Here is a 24,412-nt window from a genome sequence, read left to right on the forward strand (position 1 = left end):
TGAAACAAATGGGGGAGAAGTTGTTGAGGTCTGGAGGAATGTGAATAAGGTGTCCTCACCTTCAATCCAAATAGCAAAGATGTTGTCAATGAATCTGAACCAGGTGAGGGGTTTAGAGTTCTGGGTTTTTAGAAAGGATTCTTCTAGATGACCCATGAATAGGTTAGCATAGGATGGTGCCATGTGGGTGCCTATAGCCGTACCATGGATTTGTTTGTAGGTAATGCCTTCAAAGGAGAAGTAATTGTGGGTGAGGATATAGGAGACTAGGAAGGAGGCTGTTAGTTCGGAATCCATAGAGTATCTGGAAAGGTAGTGTTCAATAGCAGTAAGGTCATGGGCATTAGGAATGTTAGTGTACACAGAGGTGGCATCAATAGTGATGAGCAGGGCACCGCGTGGTAAAGGGACTGGAACTGTGAAGAGTCGGTCACGGAAATGGTTGGTATCTTTTATATAGGAGGATAGGTTCTGGATAATAGGTTGAAGGTGTTGGTCTATGAGACCAGAGATTCTCTCAGTGAGGGCACAGTAACTGGCCACAATGGGGCATCCTGGGTGGTTGGGCTTACGGACTTTACAAAGCACGTAGAAGTTGGGAGTGCAGGGAGTGGTAGGGGTAAGTAGAGAGATGTACTCTGGGGAGAGGTTTGGGGATGGGCCTAAGGATTTGAGTAGTGACTGGAAATCCTGCTGGATTACTGGAATGGGATCACTATGGCATGGTTTGTAGGTGGAAGTATCTGACAGCTGATGGAGTCCTTCTGCCATGTAATCCTTGTGGTTCAAAACAACGGTAGTGGAGCCTTTGTCTGCAGGTAAGATTATAAGGTTGGGATCCGTTTTTAGATGGTGGACTGTGGTTCTTTCTGTGGATGTAAGGTTAGTTTGCATGTTGAGGGATTTGGGAAATGATGGCGAGGCAAAGTTCAGGTGAGGCAAAGTTCACGGTTAAGAAATTCTGGGAAGTTAGCATGGGGTGGTTTGGAGGCAGAGGGGATTGATCATGGTTGGATGGAGGAGTGAACTGAGATTGCAAGGTTCAATATTGGTCTCCGGTTGAGTCTGATTGGTTGGATTGGCGGCGAAAAAGTGTTTCCAGTGCAGGGACCGGGAGAAGGAGAAAAGGTCCTAAACTAATCATGCATGGTTGAATTTGAGAAGTGCGCAAAAGGTGAGGCCTTTGGAAAGGACTGATATTTCTGTGGGACTAAGGCTTCTGGAGGAAAGGTTCATAACTGTGTTGCGGGTCTGTTTAGGTTCTGGTTTCTGTGTGGTGGTGGGAGGGAGTTTTGGAGGGTGGGGTAAGTGTAGTAAGTCTGCAACACAGGGTTTGTCATCTATGAGGTGGTGTGGGTGAGGTTTGGAGGTGGTTTTAGAAGTGGTGGACAGTGGTACTCCGAGACAGGAGTAGGAAGTGAGCAGGATGGAGAGCTTTATGAGGTGACTTTGTGCATGTTGCTCAAGTTCCTGCAGGCCAAGAGTTTCAATGTGTGTTATGGGTTCCAGGAATTTGGGATTACATAGCAGGAGAATTTTGTGGATGGAGAAAAGGTACTGCAAGAAGGATTGAGCTTGATTGATATGGTTTTGCAGGGCTATGTTGGTGAAAAATGTGGGAAATTAAGGAGATGGGACCTGGATAAACTGAAAGAACCAGAGGTTGTACAGAGTTTCAGAGAGAGCATAAGGGAACAATTGACAGGAATAGGGGAAAGAAATACAGTAGAAGAAGAATGGGTAGCTCTGAGGGATGTAGTAGTGAAGGCAGCAGAGGATAAAGTAGGTACAAAGACGAGGGCTGCTAGAAATCCTTGGGTAACTAAAGAAATATTGAATTTAATTGATGAAAGGAGAAAATATAAAAATGCAGTAAATGAAGCAGGCAAAAAGGAATACAAACGTCTCAAAAATGAGATCGACAGGAAGTGCAAAATGGCTAAACAGGGATGGCTAGAGGACAAATGTAAAGATGTAGAAGCTTATCTCACTAGGGGTAAGATAGATACTGCCTACAGGAAAATTAAAGAGACCTTTGGAGAGAAGAGAACCACGTGTATGAATATCAAGAGCTCAGATGGAAACCCAGTTCTAAGCAAAGAAGGGAAGGCAGAAAGGTGGAAGGAGTATATAGAAGGTTTATACAAGGGTGATGTACTTGAGGACAATACTATGGAAATGGAAGAAGATGTAGATGAAGACGAAATGGGAGATACGATACTGCGTGAAGAGTTTGACAGAGCACTGAAAGACCTGAGTTGAAACAAGGCCCCCGGAGTAGACAACATTCCATTAGAACTACTGACGGCCTTGGGACAACCAGTCCTGACAAAACTCTACCAGCTGGTGAGCAAGATGTATGAGACAGGCGAAATACCCTCAGACTTCAAGAAGAATATAATAATTCCAATCCCAAAGAAAGCAGGTGCTGACAGATGTGAAAATTACTGAACTATCAGTTTAATAAGCCACGGATGCAAAATACTAACGCGAATTCTTTACAGACGAATGGAAAAACTGGTAGATGCAGACCTCGGGGAGGATCAGTTTGGATTCCGTCGAAATGTTGGAACACGTGAGGCAATACTGACCTTACGACTTATCTTAGAGGAAAGATTGAGAAAGGGCAAACCTACGTTTCTAGCATTTGTAGACTTAGAGAAAGCTTTTGACAATGTTGACTGGAATACTCTCTTTCAAATTCTGAAGGTAGCAGGGGTAAAATACAGGGAGCGAAAGGCTATTTACAATTTGTACAGAAACCAGATGGCAGTTATAAGGGTCGAGGGACAAGAAAGGGAAGCAGTGGTTGGGAAGGGAGTGAGACAGGGCTGTAGCCTCTCCCCGATGTTATTCAATCTGTATATTGAGCAAGCAGTAAAGGAAACAAAAGAAAAATTTGGAGTAGGTATTAAAATTCATGGAGACGAAGTAAAAACTTTGAGGTTCGCCGATGACATTGTAATTCTGTCAGAGACAGCAAAGGACTTGGAAGAGCAGTTGAACGGAATGGACAGTGTCTTGAAAGGAGGATATAAGATGAACATTAACAAAAGCAAAACGAGGATAATGGAATGTAGTCAAATTAAATCGGGTGATGCTGAGGGAATTAGATTAGGAAATGAGACACTTAAAGTAGTAAAGGAGTTTTGCTATTTAGGAAGTAAAATAACTGATGATGGTCGAAGTAGAGAGGATATAAAATGTAGACTGGCAATGGCAAGGAAAGCGTTTCTGAAGAAGAGAAATTTGTTAACATCGAATATAGATTTATGTATCAGGAAGTCGTTTCTGAAAGTATTTGTTTGGAGTGTAGCCATGTATGGAAGTGAAACATGGACGATAACTAGTTTGGACAAGAAGAGAATAGAAGCTTTCGAAATGTGGTGCTACAGAAGAATACTGAAGATAAGGTGGATAGATCACGTAACTAATGAGGAGGTATTGAATAGGATTGGGGAGAAGAGAAGTTTGTGGCACAACTTGACTAGAAGAAGGGATCGGTTGGTAGGACATGTTTTGAGGCATCAAGGGATCACAAATTTAGCATTGGAGGGCAGCGTGGAGGGTAAAAATCGTAGAGGGAGACCGAGAGATGAGTACACTAAGCAGATTCAGAAGGATGTAGGTTGCAGTAGGTACTGGGAGATGAAGCAGCTTGCACAGGATAGAGTAGCATGGAGAGCTGCATCAAACCAGTCTCAGGACTGAAGACAACAACAACAACAACATGTTGGTGAAGGCTAAGGATTGGCAGAATCTGAAAAGGTGGAGGTCATTGCAGAAGGAGGGGTCTCAACCAGAGATGGGTGGTTGGGAAGGGAGTGAGGCAGGGTTGTAGCCTATCCCCAATGATATTCAATCTGTATATTGAGCAAGCAGTAAAGGAACAAAAGAAAAATTTGGAGTAGGTATTAAAATCCATGGAGAAGAAATAAAAACTCTGGTGTTTGCTGATGACATTGTAATTGTGTCAGAGACAGCAAAGGACTTGAAAGAGCAGTTGAACGGAATGGACATTGTCTTGAAAGGAGGGTATAAGATGAACATCAACAAAAGCAAAACGAGGATAATGGAATGTAGTCGAATTATGTCGGGTGATGCTGAGGGAATTAGATTAGCAAATGAGACACTTAAAGTAGTAAAGGAGTTTTGCTATTTGGGAAGCAAAATAACTGATGATGGTCGAAGTAGAGAGGATATAAAATGTAGACTGGCAATGGCAAGGAATGCGTTTCTGAAGAAGAGAAATTTGTTAACATCGAGTATAGATTTAAGTGTCAGGAAGTCGTTTCTGAAAGTATTTGTATGGAGTGTAGCCATGTATGGAAGTGAAACATGGACGATAAATAGTTTGGAGAAGAAGAGAACAGAAGCTTTCAAAATGTGGTGCTACAGAAGAATGCTGAAGATTAGATGGGTAGATCATATAACTAATTAGGAGGTATTGAATAGGATTGGGGAGAAGATAAGTTTGTGGCACAACTTGACGAGAAGAAGGGATCGGTTGGTAGGACATGTTCTGAGTCATCAAGGGATCACCAGTTTAGTATTGGAGGGCAGTGTGGAGGGTAAAAATCGTAGATGTAGGACATGTTCTGGGGCATCAAGGGATCACCAGTTTAGTATTGGAGGGCAGCGTGGAGGGTAAAAATCATAGAGGGAGACCAAGAGATGAATACACTAAACAGATACAGAAGGATGTGGGTTGTAGTAGGTACTGAGAGACGAAGAAGCTTGCACAGGATAGAGTAGCATGGAGAGCTGCATCAAACCAGTCTCAGGACTGAAGACCAAAACAAAAACAACAACAGAAACAACACACCAAAGATGCCTATTACTATGTCCTCCATACAGGAGTCTGGGTGTGATGGTCAAACAATGGTATGTCTGTATGATCCTCCTGTGTCAATGACACTCCCTCAGAATTATTGAGATCCTTAGGACAGAAAGCCAAGACAAAACTATTCCGCCTGGTGTATAGGAGGGGCAAAATACCCTCAAACTTCATGAAGAATGTAGTAATTCCAGTTACAAAGAGAGTAGGTACTGACAGCTATGAATGCTACCGAACCATTAGTTTAATGAATTATGGTTGCACATTATTTATAGAAGATGGAAAATCTGGTAGAAGCCAACCTTGCAGCAGATCAGTTTGACTTCTGGTGAAATGTAGGAAGCCACAAGGTAATATGGACATTACAACTTATCTTAGAATATAGGTTAAAGAAAGGAAAATCTATTTTTATAATATTTGTAGTTTTAGAGAAAGTTTTTGAGAATGTTGCCTGGAATACACTTTCTGAAATTCTAAAAGTAGCAGGGATAAAATGCAGGCAGCCAAAGGTATATCATACTCTAGTTATTATAGGCGGAGGACGTGAAAGCCAATCAGTAGCTCAGAAAAGAGAGACACACACAGTGCTGTAACCTATCTCCAATGTTATTCAGCCTGTACATGGAGCAAGCAGCAAAGCAAACCAAGGAGCTATTTGTAGAGCAAATTAGAATAAAGGGGGAAGTAAAAATTTGATACTTGCTGATGATATTGCAATTCTGTCAGAGGCAGTAGAGGGCATGGAAGAGCAGTTGAATGGCATGGGTAGCACCTTGAAAGAAGTTACAAGGTGAATATAAAAAAAAAGTAAACCAAGGGTAATGGAATGTAGTTGCTTTAAATCAGGTGATGCTGAAGAAGGAACAGACTAGGAAATCAAACAGTAAAAATAGTAAATGCATTTTGGTATTTGTACAGCAAAAGTAACAGCTGATGGCCAAAGTAGAGAGAATATAAAATGTTGGGTGACTATAACATGATAAGCATTTCTGTAAAAGAAGAAATTGTTAACGTCTAATATAAATTTAGATTAGGAAATGAGACACTTAAAGTAGTAAAGGAGTTTAACTGTTTGGGAAGCAAAATAACTGATGATGGTTGAAGTAGAGAGGATATAAAATGTAGACTTGCAATGGCAAGGAAAGCGTTTCTGAAGAAGAGAAATTTGTTAACATCGAGTATAGATTTAAGTGTCAGGAAGTCGTTTCTGAAAGTATTTGTATGGAGTGTAGCCATGAAACATGGACGATAAATAGTTTGGACAAGAAGAGAATAGAAGCTTTCAAAATATGGTGCTACAGAAGAATGCTGAAGATTAGATGGGTAGATCACATAACTAATGAGGAGGTATTGAATAGAATTGGGGAGAAGAGGAGTTTGTGGCACAACTTGACAAGAAGAAGGGACCGGTTAGTAGGACATGTTCTGAGGCATCAATGGATCACAAATTTAGCAGCGTGGAGGGTAAAAATCGTAGATGGAGACCAAGAGATGAATACACCAAGCAGATTCAGAAGGATGTGGGTTGCAGTAAGTACTGGAAGATGAAGAAGCTCGCACAGGATAGGGTAGCATGGAGAACTGCACCAAACCAGTCTCAGGACTGAAGACCACAACAACAACAACAGTATAAATTTAAGTGTTAGGAAATCTTTTCTGGAGATATTTGTATGTAGTATAGCCTTACACATAAGTGAGTCATGGTTGATAAGCAGTTTAGACATGAGGAGAACAGAAGCTTTTAAAAAGTGGTACTACAGAAGAATGGTGAAGATTAGGTGCAAAGATCAAGTAACTAATGAGGAGGTACTGAATCAAATTGGGGAAAAAAGAAATTTATGGCCCAACTTGACTGAAAGAAGTGATCAATTGATAGGAGACATCCTGAGGCACCAACAAATTTTCAGTTTTGTAATTTTGGTTTGATATCCTTGCCAGACTCTTTGTATGTTGGACAAGAAGTTGTTTGTGGTCAAGAGTTGGAGTGATCTGTAACTCCATCATAAACAGTGCAAGTGTCACATACAACGGATAGTGCCTTTAAACTTGAAACATTCCTAGTACTACCACGTGGAATCCAAAGTCAGTTACATGCTAACATTAACCCAGATTCTTGTTTATTTGGCTTATGCTTGCTTGCATTCATTTTGTGAATTCTTTACAATGTCATGCTCTGATAATTCTTTGTCCGTCCCTGACCTTGCTATCGGATTCTCTGCTTACCCATTAGGTAGATACACTGTGTTTTTGTGAGCACGATGGGCTCATTCTGGTTTTGCTAGATGTTCTCATCTTGCTACATGAAAAATAGCAGGAGGAAAGTGTGGGGGATAAAAACTGTAGAGGTGACCAACACATGGATACAGTAAGCAGTATGCAGGATGCAGTAGTTATTCAGACATGAAGAGGCTTGAACAAAATGGAGTAGCATGGAGAGTTGCATCAGACCAGTCTTTCGATTCAAGACTCCAACACCAGTAATATATGTTTACAAGTATATGCCTCCCCATATATGTTGCCTGACAAAGAAAATGAAGTACCCATAAAGGGGACTAGGAGACCAAATGAAACTTCACAGATTGATGGGGTACAGTATGTGATATTATTTCAGTGATTACAAAATTGAGTGTCAAATTTACAACTTGGAAGTATGAGCCCACTTATCAGATTCACACTGTGCTCCTTCTGGCCTGCACGTATACACTGGTTTGGTTGTTGTATCCTCTCCTGAGACAAGTTGGCCTATAATTTTGTTGTTGGTCTTTGATGTCCTGGATAATGGCTCAGGGATGGAGTTGATGCCCAAGCTGGTCCCAAAAATTTTCTATCAGCAACAAATATGGGGATCTTGATGGCCCTGTGACTATCTCAAATCATGCAGATAGCTCACACTCCATGTATGGACAAGCATTGTCCTGTTGAAAAATGACACCATGCTACTGGTGCATAAGAGAAAACACATGAAGATGCAGGATGTCTGTAATATACCTTTATGCTGCCAGAGTTCCCTCAATCACTACCATCTGTGATGTGAAGTTGTAGCTGATGGCTCCCCACACTTTGCCACCAGTAGTAACACTGTGGTGCCTCTCCAAAACATTATAAGAATGGGACTACTCTCCAGGTCATTCTCACACTCAACAACAGTGGTCCTCCCAGGATTGTGCAGAATCATGATTCATTGCTGAACACAATACGATGCCATTCATCACCAGTACATGCTTCCTGGCCACTGTAACACTCCAACCTCAACCGTTTGTGTTGTGATGTTAATGGCAGCCTACACGTTGAATGCTAATTCCCCTCATATCTAGATATTGAACAATTTGACCAGCTGATGAAATGGAGACCCACAGTGAGGCACCTTCCAGACTGTAAGGTCCTGACAACACTGTCTCACATGCATATGCAATGCCTCCATGTCCTTCCCAGTGATCACTCGACATCTGAGGCTTTTCACAAGCCATATATACCATAACACACCTAGTAACAACATCAAACACAAACAACAATAATGGACTCTGGTACCCATTCAACTGTCATAAATAATAGAAACATTTACATATCCACAGAGGATGTGAATGTGTACAAAGTTAATTTGACATCTGGCCATGTCTTATGGGTAGTTCACCTTTTTCGTCAGGTTATGCATTTGATCAGGTAGACCACACTGCTTTCCAAATTTCCAGTATGTATCTACATATTATTTGAGTAAGTAACCAATACACAATAGACTTATCAGCTAGAATTAGAGTTTTTTACTCACTATTTATGTTATTCAAATTACTTTGAAGGGGTTCTTCAACCAAATAATATGCTTTTATTTTAATCCAAGTGTCTAATATGTGCTTGAATTTATTGAAAGGAAAGTTTTTTTACTATGATGGCAGTTTGTTGTCTAACTTCAAGTTTAGATTTTATGGCTCTTATGTATGACTAACAGTATTGAAAATGGTATGTATTACTTATAAAAAATCACAATTTTCTCAGTACATATTTATTCTTAAGAGTTACAATTTGGTGATAATATCAGTTAACATTTCTCTTACAAGTTCTATTTTTGTACACAGTCTGCATCATGTTCTATGATTTTATGACAGCATTGTGTAAGAGAGTCTGTTCCCTGTTTGTAAAAGCTCTTGTCCTCTATTTGTAGCCATGGTTTCACTGCATGGATTAACTCTCATAATCTTCAAAATGTGTCCCATGATGGCCCAAACAGATGGATGTCCAAGAGCACGAGGGCTATGGGATGGATGAGGCAATGGTGTCCAACCTAATCTGGTGATTTGTTCGCAGCTTATGAGACATGTGGACATGCATTGTTATGTTAGAGCAAGATTTCTTTTGGATTCTTGTCAGACTGAACATGATGGAAATTGTTCTTGAGTCTTCACATATGCCTCCGAATTAATGGTTGACCATTGTGGCAACACCATTCATATCCCAAAAGACTACAGTTATGATTTTCCCAGTAGAGGGAACTGCCTTGAATTTCCCCATTTTTGTTGATTGGGGGTGGAACCACACCGGAGACTGCCTTTTTGTTTCCAGCTCATAGTGGTGCACCCAGGTTTTGCCAATTGTAATGACCTGTGTTGGAAAGGTCTCTCCATTGGCTTCAAACTGATATATCAGTTCAGATGAAATGGCTTATCTTCAAATCTTGTGTTCTGTTGTGACTTTTCATGGAACCTTTCTTGAATGCACCTGTGAATATCCAAGAGTATCAGTCACTGCATACTTCCAATGCTCACTGATGGTTGCAAAGCCATCTGCCGAGCTATGTGCCAGTCTGCATGAACAATGGCTTCCACACAGTTCATCATGTCAGCAGCTCTGGCAGTTAAATTACAGGATATTGCTTGTAACCTGTGTCTTGCATAGACACCTATTTGATCATTCACTACAGCTGTGCCATATGTCAGCATTGTTGGAAACTTCGCACAAGTTGTGGTGTTGCAGTCCAGAATAGTGATGTGTAACCCTATGCCTACCTTGCTGATGAATGCTGCTCACATGCTTTCAAACAAAATAATAATTTAATGTTTAGAAGAGAAAACTATTGTGCCTATTTGTGGTATACATTTGCATGTGGCAAGTAATCTCAAAGGACTACATGTGTCTTCGAAATGGGATTATGATCACATTAACTACCCACGTGGCAGTACTTGTGGGATTGTTTGTGCATGCTCCATGGCTCATAGTTCCAAGTCAGAGAAATGCATTGGCCCTGCAGAAAAACCATGGATATCAGTAAGAAAAAGTGATAAAAAATAAACAAAAGTATAGCTTGAAATACATATTTACTCTGTTGTAAAATTTAGATCTCTCAAGTTAACATTTGCATTTGATACAAAGAACTACTTATTTTGAAGAGTTATTGCATCATAATTCGAGAATATATCACACATATATCTGAGAAGCCTAGTTAAATCAAACAATGGAAACCCCATGTAGGCATATCAACAATGCAGGAAAAGTTGCAGACAGGCACAATTAAAAGACACTTGCACAAAGCTTTGAGCCACAGCTTTCATCAACAAAAGAGAAACACGCACCATTCGTACACACAAGCAAGCACACCTTGTGCACATGTGACTGCCAACTCCAGCATCTTGGGCTGGAAAAGACAGAATGTTAAGTTGCAGACAGGCACAATTAAAAGGCACTTGCATAAATCTTTCAGCCACAGCCTTCATCCAAAAAAGTCAAACACACACGATTCATACACACAAGCAAGCACACCTCATGCACACATGATGGTCAACTCCAGCATCTGTGGCCAGTATGCCAGCATTCTGGCCCAAGATGCTGTGCATGAGGTGTGGTTGCTTGTGTATATGAATGACGTGTGTTTCTCTTTTGTTGATGAAGGCTGTGGCTGAAAGCTTTATGCAAGTGTTTTTTAATTGTGCCTGCCTGAAACTTAACGTGTCTTATTTATGGTAAGTAGCAATCTTTCTTTTCCTACATTGTTGAGAATCATAGTATTGATTTACACAATTGATCCATGGTCAAGACTAAAGGTGAGCTAAATAATACTCAGCAACCACAATGTAAGAGAAAAGCCCAGCTCATGAGAAGATTAATCATTAAGAAATGGGAACATTTCAACATGCAGAAGAAATCTCAAATTTGAAGCAACTAAAATGATGTTCTCATATATATTATGGCTGTAAAAAAATAATGGGTGCATTATTTACTGAAATGTCCTTGTACATTTGATCTCAATTTATCTTTGACATGTATTTTCCAATTTTTACACACACACACACACACACACACACACACACACACACACACACACACACACACATACAGGCTTACAGTCCTTTAGAATTCTTGGGGACCCAGATATGTCTAATTGCTCTTTTCTTTCATCTGAATATATGACTAGAACCTAATGAGTTTCCCTGTAATAGAACACCATACTGCCACAGTCATGAAAGAATGCATATTAACAGAAGCAATATATTTTTGATACCATAATTTCTTAGTTTGTATAAAAGAAGAGGTATGTGTACAAATTTTTGATTATACACCTTGTGTGTTCAGACCATGAGAGCCTTTGGTCTCTTATCGGACACAATAGTTTAACACTTTGATTCACTTTTATTTATTCCATTAGATTAAATTTTATCTGTCTTTAAACTGTTTACATATATTTAGTTAGCGTTGGCTAGCAGCTACAATTCTCAGCTATCTATTTTTATCCAAAAGCTACTAGCAAATTCTCATCTGATGTGAACAATGTCATGTCTCCAGATAATAAGATGCCCATTTTATGTTAAATGATATTTATTGGTTTAGATAGTAAGCTATTTGCCACTCTTATTCTTTTGTTATAATGTGTTTGAAATACATTGCAACCTATATTGCTAGATAGTTATATAAAAAAAGGATTGAATCTGTTGGAGTAATGTATTCGTTGATATCTGAAGTCATTTTATCCAGTGTAATATGATACTCCATTGGAAGGGGGATTGGGGGGGGGCTATAGCCCCCATATCTCCCCCCCCCCCCCCCCTTGACACTGCTCCTGGTTTCATCTAAAAGAACTGGGATAATTTCAACTTTACAGTCATTACTGTGTAGTTTATGGCTTAAACTGTCTTTGAGGCAATTCAAACACAACCGGATTTTCTTCTTTTGACTGTCATTTGCACACTTAAAACAGTACACTGTTCACAGTGACAACACATTATTCCTTTGATAACACTTTTTTTGCAGTAGCAGTGAACTCTAATCTGTATTTCTCATGACTAATGATTAGACGTTGTTGACAGAGCATATGTTTTATTTTTCCGTCCTTTATGGTAGCAGCACTGTTTCTTTTAGCAATTATTTCTTTAATAATAGTGCATCAAACATGTACCTTATCACAATAAATGGTGAAGTTTCCACAGGTCAACATCTTCCCTCATGGCTGTTATACAGGGTGGAGTAATTTTGTAACTAAACATTCCAATACATTTTTGAGTTCATATGTGGAATTTTGATTGGTTGTAGTTCCACAACAGAGATAGCAATTAAGAATGACTTTAGTTTATTATTTATATCCTGAGCATTGGTAAGAGCTTCAAAATTCATTTCTTTTATTATTGTTTTGATGCAAGAGAAGGCATCTTCTGGAGCATTTTGTACACTGTTGATGTGTACTATATCCATTGTACAGTGAGATAAAATTGGCATGCCATACCTGATGTGGTGATAGGGTGAAAATTACTGGCTTCTGGATCTCTCAGATGTTGAACAGTTCTTTTGCAAGGATGACAGTTTATTGTTAGAGAATGTAAAAGGCTGCTATTGATATCACTCAGCTGCTGTAAAACAGTTCCAGTGGCAGATGATGATGTTATTTGTGCTATGAAGGCAAGACTGTATTTGTGCAAAAGGGATGTCTGACCATTTTAGATACCTTGGTAGTTCACACAGATAGAATCTGTAGCTACATGTAGTAAGTGCTGAACATTAATTATCACCATCATCAACATAATCACTGAGGATGTTAGCTTGATCTTATTATATTCTTTCATTTCAGGGATCTTCTGAATGCAACACTTGGTAACAACAATACACTTTCAATAATGCAAAGTGCTATAGAAATGCGATATCGACTGATGCCCTATCTGTATTCCTACTTGGCTGATTCATTAGAAAGTGGACTGCCCCTTATACGACCATCTTGGTTTCATGATCCTGATGTGGCTATCCTACAGGCAAGTAATCCAGATACTGACTTGTAGTACAAGACTTCATTATTACAAAAAATATAATTTTCCATGTCTTACTTCCTCATGCTGTAAAGTGTGACACAAGCGTTTTGCAGTGTGAAAGCATTGTTCACTTGAGTACCATGCCTCTTGACAGAGGATTAATAGCACAATATTACTGAAAGGAAGTGCTCAAAAATTTTCATGTGCTGCATCTCACTATGTGAATTACATGTATGGATGTACCACAACATACATTTGTGTGTATCTAATTATTCTATCCATGCACTTTAATCAAGAGTTCAACTTTTTCCTATAAGGTGATGATTGCTTAGCATCAAGGGTGTTGAAAAGTAGAAAGAAGAGCAGCAGATAGTTTCGTATTACAATTTTTCTTGATAGCTGCCCGTGGATTGGTACCTCAAGGAAATGTTTTTAATACATCAAGAAGACTGTCTGCATAGATCTGCCACATTTAAATTATTAAGAGTGTTTCTCACAGGAGTGGCTTCAGCCTTGAAATCACTTGCTTATGAACTCAAGTTTTGTTGTTGGTCATTGGAGACTATGTTGTAGTAGTAAATAATTTAGTGAAAAAGCACTGATGTTTATTGTATCACAAGGTAGAACAGTATCTAGTTTCATCAGAAAGTGAAAGTGCACCATTATGGAAGGGAGGGGGGAGAAATCAGATGAGGTTACATTAAGGAAACTTTACTAACAAGTTGTAGAACTTACATTGGCATCTCCGAATGAAGATTGAACCATTACTCCTTTCTAATAAAATGGAGACTCCTCGAGTGCTATGCTTCACCATTGTGCTATAGTAATCCTGATGAGCTTTTTAGTGATCTACTGTTTCTATTAATTATAATTTGAAGCAGCTACTAATTAACAGTTGGATATACATGGTATATATGATGTAATTTCTGCCTGGTAAGAAAGCATCAATTTTTTTATTATGTGAAATGGATTTGGAGCCTTTTCTCTTTGTTCTGTGCTCAAGCTTTTTTAGGTTCTCTACTTATTCCTGAATTAGAATGTTTTTAGCAGATAATGGTGGGAATTTTTTTTAAATCTTGAAACTTATCAGTAATGTCTGGGGCTCATCCAAGATCATCTTGTAGACAATTATTTAAAGAATTAGGGATATTGCCAGTAGCCTCACAATATATATAGAGCCTAATGAAATTTGTTGTTAGTAACCCAGATCACTTCAGAATTAATAGCACAGTCCACAGCTACAATACTAGGAGACAGGGTGACCTGCACTACCGTTCATTGAATTTGACATTGGCACAAAAGGGGGTGAATTATACTGCCACAAAGATTTTTGGTCAATTGCCAAACAATATCAAAAGTCTGACAGACAACCAATCAGCATTCAAAAGTAAGTTAAGGGAATTCCTGAATGACAACTCCTTCTACTCCATAGATGAATTTTTAGACATAGGCCAAAGAAATACAGTAAGCATTAACAATTGTACCGTATATAAGACTAACAATGATTATTTGGGATAAATGAATCTTGTGTACTTTGACACGTTCCACATCATTATGAAAGAATCGTGTTCATGATCCATGGAACAAGTAATATAACTAAACTAAACTAACTAACTAACAGCTTTTATAAACTACTACTGTTTCATACTGGTGAAAGAAAATGTTACTGATCATCTTTGCCTTCAACATGAGTTTCTAATTCCTTTAGAGCTGGAAATCTTTTGAATATAAATTTTATATCTGTATAACACAACACTTCATTAAATGTACTGACTGGAATCTCTAAATGACAGTGAAATTTTCATTATAATGAGACTTACACAAGAATTAAATTTTTGTTCTGTCTGAGAACTGAAATCAAAAACTTTCTCTTTTGCAATATTCTGTTCAGCTTTTAATCTACTACCAACATCCATTACAATAAATGTTACACTGTGCATTAAAATACTCAGTTCTTTAATAAACTCCATGATAAGTCCTCATAAAGTAAAATAAAGCTGTTCTCAACCCAAAATTTGGTTTGAACTTCAGTTCACTGTTCAATGATCTGTTGGTAGGTAAACCATTGTTTTTTAACTAACTTATAGAGCTAGTTATAGAGGGAAATTCAGTTTAATGTGAACTCTGGCCCAAGCTGCAACATGACATTTTTTGTATTAAAAATTCATGGTCAGAGGTGAAATATACCAATGAACCAAATATAATATTCACTTTTCACTGAGAGACTGAATGCTTTGTAGTGGCATTGTGGGCATTTAATATGATAAGGAATGTGTATAAGCAGAGTGTAAATGAGTGCACAATTATTCTAGCAGAAAAATTGCCACAAACGGGGAACCTACTTATTTAAGCAATTTTGACAAAGGGCAGATTGTTATGGCCTGGCATGTGGAAATGAGTGTATAGAAAACACAAATCTGACTGACAGTTGACATGTTACTGGCAAGAGAACATATAGAAAGTAGCTGCAAGATGGTGAAATAATGAGTAGGAGACAAGATATTGGATCAAACTTCCTATCAGATTAAAACTGTGTGTCAGACTGACACTTGAACTAAGGACCTCAAGCAACAGCCTGGCACAGAGTTGTAATCTACCGGGAAATTTCTTATCAGTGCACACTCTGCTGCATAGTGAAAATTTCATTCAAAGTGTTGGATGTCCATAACTCATCACACAACATGGAGGTCGGAGGCTTGCCCAATCACTAAAGTAAGATAGGTCACGATCTATGACAGATTTGATGAGAGAGTGCAATACTGGTAAGGCACAAGTGTTTTGGAGCACACCATTCAGCATACATTGTAGAACATGAGAGTCTTCAGCAGACTACTCCTACATGTTCTCATGTTGACCCATTGACACCATTATATTATGAATGCTGTAGATGTGGAATCACTATAGTGGATGGATTGAAATAAGTTTTTTGTTCTCAACCCTAAAGTTGTTTTGAACATCACCACTGTTCACTATGCAGTGTTCTATTGGGAGCTGCACACCTTCATATTTTGTAACTAACTTATTCAGCCAGTTATAGAGGGATATTAAGATTAATATGGACTCTAACCAAGGAGAAACTTGACATTTTTTGTATTTAATTAATTGTCAGGCAGAAATACATTGACGAGTTCCTCAAACATGTACAGATATGTTGTCATATAGGTGAGAGCTTGCTCAAAATGTACACTGTGCCATGGATGCAGTCTAGTGGAGACAGTATTATGCTGTGGGGGACATTGTCCCAGGCTTCCACAGAACGTGTGATAGTAATTGAAGATACCACAACAGCTATGGACTACGTGAACATTATTGTGGATCACCAGCATCCCTTCATGCTTGCTTTCTTCTGCTATGGTGATGGCAGCAGGATAGCTGTTTGAGTCAAAAGGACAGAATTGTGCTACAGTGGTTTGTGTAGCATGATAGTGAACTCAGGAAGTCTTGGCCAGAAAATTCACATGATATGATCTGCTGGAACTGATTTGGAATGCTGTCAGGCATGGGGTTCATGCCCACAAACCACTGGAGCATAATTTACTAGAATTGCATGACCTGTGCATGGACATCTGGTACCACTTATATACAACCAGAAATCTACCAGGGCTTGTCAAATCAATGCTATGCAAAATTGCTGCTGTTTTGCATTCAAAAGGTGGACTAACAATGTATTATGCAGGTGGTCATAATGTTTTGGCTCATCAGTGTAAGTGATGAAAGAAATTCCATGACCAAACAGAAATTGAACCCCAATTCTCTGAGTTTGCAGTCTTGTCCACAGAGCCATACAAAGCTTAATACACGATAATATGAAATATTCCCAAGTGCTAGTCCTAGTTCTTTATTTTATGTAAGTTTCAGTCTGAAAAATTGGTTTTGTAAAAGAATGCTGAAAACAGAGAAAAAATATGCTTCTGTAAGATGGGAAGGTGCTGAAGAGAAGAATTAGTTTGATCAGAGCAAAGAATCAAAAGACAGACAGAGAGAAATAGGGAGTTGGAGAGGGTGGGAGGTGGGAGGTGGGGGGGCAGGGAGGTGGTGGGGAGGGAGGGGAGGGAGGGGGAGAGAGAGAGAGAGAGAGAGAGAGAGAGAGAGAGAGAGAGAGAGAGAGAGAGAGAGAGAGAGAGAATAACAAGAAAATGCCCATGAGAAGGAAAGTTGTGTAATGAGCACAAAAAAAGAAGTCAAGTAGGAAACAGAGGTATAGGGAGGAGGGGATAAGGTAAAGTAGGAAACACAGGTATGGGGAGGAGGGAATAAGGAAATACTGAGAGCCAGACAGGAAGAAGAAGCTTCCAGTAGCAGCGGAAAAATGTGGACAGTTTTTTGTACCAAAGTGTCAGAGATTTGTCAGAGTGTTCCTTCTAGAATGTTCAAAAATTCCAAAATATTATAGAATCTTCCAGAAGATTTGCAGATGTTAGAGACCACTGAAGTAATCCACAATTAATGGCAGATGCATTACTTACATGTTCTGGAAATTTTTGTCAAAAGCTTCCAGGTATTCCAATATAAACTCCAGCAGATGAATTCAGTGCATGTTTGAAGAAATCATTTGTTTGGCCTCGAGTGAGGAAAGTACAATTAAGATTAAATATGAAAGCTCAACTTTCCAATTATGAAGAAATGAAATATTCTTTCAAAAAATTCTTACAAATTACTGAAGGAACTCACGCAGTTGAGTATATTACTGGCCGAAATTGGACTTGCAAATGATTTGCATAATATTGTCAACAGTGCAAATGAATTAATGGATGAAATTTATCTGAACATCGTTAAAAATTACTCAGGTTGGTTATTTGAAAGATCCACTTTACCAGCAAGCTCGGATGGCCAAAGTGGTTAAAACAACCACTTGCAGCATGCAGAGAATCCAGGTTCAAGTACCACTCCAGCACAAATTTTCATTTGTTCTGAAATATTCTACAGCTGATGCAGAAACACAATCACAGTTTCTGAGTTCATTCTTAACTGAATGTGGCTGTACATCATCAGCACAATGTCTCAGACACTGAACTACAGAAATGACATTCCTGATGGATTTAATTTGACACTTCAGTTAAAAATAACTCCAATTTCCAATAAGATGAGCATTTGGTATCACTATAAATAAGGCACAAAGACAAATTTTAAAATACTGTGGTATTGATTTGAAAGAATCATGGTTTTCTCATGGTCAGGTATATGACACTTGCTCTTGGGATGGGAAACCCAATGAATTTTTGTATCTACTTACCAAATAACAAGTGACAAATATAGTTCATAAGCTAGTATTGTGATAGGATAAGCTAATTAAGTATGAAATATGGTGGGAACTTAGTAAAGTTTTCAATCACTAAAATAAATAAAGCTTTATTGAGAATATGGTGATGTAATGTAGCTGTATAATTTCTGTATTTAATGGTTGATTCTTTTAGGATGTATATTATATGTTCTAGATTGTAGAATGTTCTGCAAAGTTCCTGAATTTATTTTAACAGTCTTGAATATTTTGGAATGTTCTTGGTATTCTGTAAAGAAATGACTATCATGGTACTTTACTTCATAGTAGGATATTGTTGAATACTTCAAGCAGGATTGAGTTTTTCCTCCTCTGCTGTTTAACCTCTATTTTGAAAGGAAAAAAAGAGGAAAAAAGTCAGAGTTGGCACTTAACTTCTGTATGAAATGATATTAATGATAAGATTTGTTGATGACCTGTAGAAGTGAGGAAGAACTACAGGACCTGTTGAATAGAATGAACAGTCTAATTAGTACAGATATTGGATTGAGATTAAATCAAAGAAAGACTAAAGTATTTAGGAGCAGCACAAATTTGACTAGTGGAAAACTTAATATGAATATTAAGGCCCACATAATACTCTGACTGAAAAAGTTCTGCTAACTTGAAAGTCAAATAATGCATGACAGACGAAGCAAGGAGGACATAAGAAGCAAACTAGCCAAGGCAAAGAGAGCATTCCTTGTCAAAAGAAGCCTGCTAGTACCAAAAACACTGGCCTTAATTTGCAAAACAAATTTGTGAGAATTTACAATGTGTGGAAATGAAATATGAAATGAGGGAAAACTGGAAAAGAAGAGGAGCAAAGCATTTGAGATGTGGTGCTACTGAAGGATTCTGAAAATGAATTGGACTATTAAGAAATGAAGTAGTTATCCACAGAAATGCTGAGGAAAGCAGTATGTGGAAAACAACAATTTGAAGAAGCACTGTATGAGATTTATTAAGATATCAGGTAATAACTGAACAATATGAGGTATGTTAAGACATCAGATAATAACTGAAAGGAGGACATATAGCACAATAATAACAGTGGAAAATGGAGATTGGAATATATGTAGCAAAATATTTAGGACATTGTAAGAGCTATTATGAGATGAAGAGATTGAAACAGAAGTGGAAATGATGGTAGGCTACACAAAGTAGTCATAAAAACCAATGTGTGAAATTAATCATAATTTTGCCAATTCAGCTCACAGCCATAAGCTTCTCCTTTTCTGCTTCCAAATACTCCCTTTCTTTGCCCTGGCAGCCTTCCTCCTCCCAGATGCCTCACTATTTAACCTTTTGTGAATAGTGAATCCCAACATTCTCTTACTCAAGTTATAGCTCATAAACTCCCTGACATGTGTGAGTGTGTGGTGGTGGTGGTGGTGGTGGTGGTGTGGGAGAGGGGGGGGCAGGGGGGGAGGCATGTGTGTGTGCATGCACACACACATTGTTAAAGGGTATATGTTGTTAGCAAACATCTCTCATGTTCATTTGTTCAAAATCTTAAATCTCCTAAAGTTCTTCATCAGTGCCTTGGCAATCAGATAAGCCTATGTTCTTATATACCTACTGGAGCACCAGACGGTATATAAATATGCTATTGGAAAAAAAAATTAGTACACTTGGAAGGACGATATTGTTTTTGATCCGATGATGGCACATGTCACCTGGGGGATAGTGGATGTACTGAAAATGATTTCAATGTCATCTACTAACAGGCAGCATAGTAGCATAGCTACCAGAGCACCATATGTATCTGCTCTTTAATAGGGAATGCTTACAGCCAGAAGACACAGTGTGGTGCATGTGTGAAGCATGCAGGCAACCGTGCCACAGAGCCATCTTCGTGGTTCCTACAGCCAACTGAGTGAGATTGAAAGAGATCAAATTGTGGCCTTCTGAGTTGCAGGATGGTCTTCTCTAGAATTGCCACACAAGTTGGATGTGCTATGTAGGTTGTGCAATGATGCTGGTATCAGTGGTCATGTGAACCGTCTCACACCCGTAGATGAGATTCTGGACACCCATAAAGCACAGTCACCTGCAGGGGTCATTGTATAGTAAGGGCATCAGGGGCAGATTGTACAGCTCCCACAGCACAGATAAGAGGGCACATGAACCCAGACATGTCATCATGAACTATTGCAAATTGGTTATTGGCAGTGGAAGTATGGGCATGCACACCTCTAGCCTGTATTCCATTCATGCAATGGCATCAACATGCATGGTTCGACTGGTGTCATCAGAGGATCATGTGGAAGATGGAATGGAGCACCATGGTCTTCAGCAATAAAAGCAGAGCCTACCTACATGAAATTGATGGTCATTTGCATGAACAACACGGACATGGTGAGTGTTGTCTCCCAGAGGGAATTTGTTGAAGACACACTGGTTCTATTCCAGGCCTTATGGTCTGGGGTGCAATAAGCTACAGCTCTCATACATTTTTGGTGTTTCTGGAGAGGATGCTAACCAGTGCTCAGCATGTGCAGAATGATATTAGAACTGTTCTTTTGTCGAGCTTGCAACTGGAAGGTGATGAGTTGTTTTAACAGGATAATCTTGTCCACACACTGCCCTTGAAACTCAATACGCTCTGCGAGATGTGCAGCAACTTCCCTCGGCAGCATGATCTCTGGACTTAACTCCAATCAAGCACAGGTGGGATATGATGGGGTGAGAAGTGGCTCATACAACTTGTCAATCAACAACTCTTACAGAACTACATGAACAGGTCAAGCAGGTGTGGCATAACGTATCCTAGGACAGTAGTCACTCTCTGTACGATTGACTGGTTGCCAGGGTCGGTACTTGCATTGCCACCCATGGAGGCTACACCGCATACTAATATGGGTGTTGCAGCATGAGTTGACACATGGTACCTCAGAATGTTTGTGCTAATGGTCTGTAAATGTAATCATTTTATGTATTCCATATGCACTGTTGCAACAATAATTTTTGAGTGAACTGTAAACCTCTGAAAGGGAGCATTAAATTTTTTATGGCTGTGTATATATATTATATACATAATATCTATATTTATATACCTTCAGGAACTCCAGTAGAAATGTAAAAACATGTGTTTACTCAAATGAAATTTTGTGTCAAAATTTCAAAGGAATCGGTAAAGAAATTTTGGATATTTCAGATTTTGAACCAACAAACATGAGACTTTTGCTAACAAAGTATCCCCTTTATACAAGGTGTGATCAGAAAGTAATGGGAATTATTTAATTTATATATCTGATTTTCTGATTTTTTGTCTTGTCGGTACACATGTTCCTGATGTATATTTGTGTTTTCATCTGTTTTGAATATATAGTTTGTTGTTGACAGTCAAAAAGGTTATACATATTTTCAAGTGCTTGGTGAGTGTTTACTTTTGAAAAAGATGGACCAAAGAATTTTCATTAAATTTTGTGTTGAATACCAGTGAAGAACTTAGATTAATTTGAGATGTAACATTGTATTATCATTATTAATAGAGATTTAGTTTTAAGAAAAAACAAAATATGACGTAGCCTTATGGCCAAAGACAGAGGTCATGTGTGTGTGAGCTGTGGTTATGTGAATGTGTGTGTGTTGTGTACTTTAGAAGAAGGCCTTTTGACTGAAAGCTCACTTGTTTAGCAGTATTTTTGTTTGTGCCCATCTGTGATTCAGCATCTCCGCTATATGGTGCAGAGCAGTCTATCCTTTTCACAATATTGTCATAAATAAACATATATATATTAAAAACAAAGATTCCAAGACTTACCAAGCGGGAAAGTGCCGGTAGACAGGCACAATAAAATAACACACAAACACACACACAAAATTTCTAGCTTTCGCAACCAATGGTTGCTTCTTCAGGAAAGAGGGAAGGAGAGGGAAAGACGAAACGATGTGGGTTTTAAGGGAGAGGTTAAGGAGTCATTCCAATCCCGGGAGCGGAAAGACTTACCTTAGGGGGAAAAAAGGATAGGTATATACTCGCGCGCGCGCGCACACACACACACACACACACACACACACACACACACACACACACACACACACACACACACACACACACACATATCCATCCATACATATACAGACAGAAGCAGACATATTTAAAGGCAAAGAGTTTGGGCAGAGATGTCAGTCGAGACGGAAGTGCCGAGGCAAAGATGATGTTGAATGACAGGTGAGGTATGAGTGGCGGCAACTTGAAATTAGCGGAGATTGAGACCTGGTGGATAACGAGAAGAGAGGATATATTGAAGGGCAAGTTCCCATCTCCGGAGTTCGGATAGATTGGTGTTGGTGGGAAGTATCCAGATAACCCGGACGGTGTAACACTGTGCCAAGATGTGCTGGCAGTGCACCAAGGCATGTTTAGCCACAGGGTGATCCTCATTACCAACAAACACTGTCTGCCTGTGTCCATTCATGCGAATGGACATTATATATATGTGTATGTGCGGATGGATATGTGTGTGTGTGTGTGTGTGTGCGAGTGTACATCTGTCCTTTTTTTCCCCTAAGGGAAGTCTTTCCGCTCCCGGGATTGGAATGACTCCTTACCCTCTCCCTTAAAACCTACATCCTTTCGTCTTTCCCTCTCCTTCCTGAAGAAGCAACCATCGGTTGCGAAAGCTAGCAATTCTGTGTGTGTGTTTGTGTGTTTTGTTCATGTGCCTGTCTGCCGGCGCTTTCCCGCTTGGTAAGTCTGGGAATCTTTGTTTTTAATATATATATATATATATATATATATATATATATATATATATATATATATATATAATCGAAAGAAACTTCCACATGGGAAAAATATATTAAAAACAAAGATTCCAAGACTTACCAAGCGGGAAAGCCTTAAATATGTCTGCTTGTGTCTGTGTATGTGCGGATGGATATGTGTGTGTGTGCAAGTGTACACCTGTCCTTTTTTTCCCCTAAAGGAAGTCTTTCCGCTCCCGGGATTGGAATGACTCCTTACCCTCTCCCTTAAAACCCACATCCTTTCGTCTTTCCCTCTCCTTCCTGAAGAAGCAACCATCGGTTGCGAAAGCTAGTAATTCTGTGTGTGTGTTTGTGTGTTTCGTTCATGTGCCTGTCTGCCGGCGCTTTCCCGCTATATATATATATATATATATATATATATATATATATATATATCACTACAAAACTGAATTTGCAATAAAAGGCTCACTGTTAGGGAGAGGGGAAGAGGAGAGGGACAGAGGGGTGAGAGGAAGCGAACATAAGAAGTGGAAAAGAGGAGATGGACAGAGAGAAGGAGAGAACAAGGTGGACACAGAAAGGGTGGAGAAGAAGGCTAAGAAGGTTAGGACATATATCCTGTTGCCATACATATTAGAAATATGTGCTTTCTCTTTTCTGTTCTTCCATTTAACCAGCAATGCAAATCTAACAACAGCTAGTAATTTGATAAATTGCTCCATTTGCATGAAGCTATGAAATTCAAACCATGGAAAGTTCCAGACAAAATAAACAATATTACAATAAGAATAGATTGCTACTCACCACATAGAGACAGTGTAAAGTCAAAGAAAGACAAAATGAAGAGACTAGTTAACTTTTAAGCTTTTGGACAAAAAGTTCTTCTTCAGAAATAAAATACACAGACATTCACACAGGCATGACACACACACACTTGGCCAATGACTCCAGCCATTGTGGCCTGACTGGTCAGTGGCTGTGTCTGACGTGAGCAATAATCTGGGGTGAGTTGTGGGGTTAAGGAAGAGGCATGGGGTTGGAAGGGGGAGAGTTAGCAGCATCCAGTCATGCTGAATTGGTTAAAGACATTCTCCCCTTCTCCGAGTCCTTAAAGTGGAAATACTTTTTTGACACTAACCCAACCAATCAGACTCATTCCAAAACCAACATTAAACTGTGCCTGATTCATGTTGCTCCTCCATTCAACCATGATCCATTCCCAGTGCTCCCAAATCACCCACTGTTAACTTTTCAGAATCTCCTAACATTTAACCTTGTTTCACCATCATCCCTCAAATGCCTCAACATGGAAACCACCCATATGTCTGCAGAAAGAACTGTAATTCGCCACCTAAAAATCTTATCCCAACCTTATGATTC

General features: G+C 39.1%; 1 protein-coding gene across 1 annotated transcript in view; it reads left to right on the forward strand.

Annotated features, from left to right (window-relative positions):
• The window catches only part of LOC126281419 (uncharacterized), a 212,231-nt gene that overhangs the window by 146,068 nt on the left and 41,751 nt on the right, over nt 1–24,412 (forward strand). The window contains exon 12 of the mRNA XM_049980362.1: nt 12,882–13,059. Within this exon, the coding sequence (XP_049836319.1) occupies nt 12,882–13,059 (178 nt within the window). The remainder of the gene's footprint in view (nt 1–12,881; nt 13,060–24,412) is intronic.

The sequence above is a fragment of the Schistocerca gregaria genome, chromosome 7, assembly GCF_023897955.1.
Source record: "Schistocerca gregaria isolate iqSchGreg1 chromosome 7, iqSchGreg1.2, whole genome shotgun sequence".
Classification (NCBI taxonomy): domain Eukaryota; kingdom Metazoa; phylum Arthropoda; class Insecta; order Orthoptera; family Acrididae; genus Schistocerca; species Schistocerca gregaria.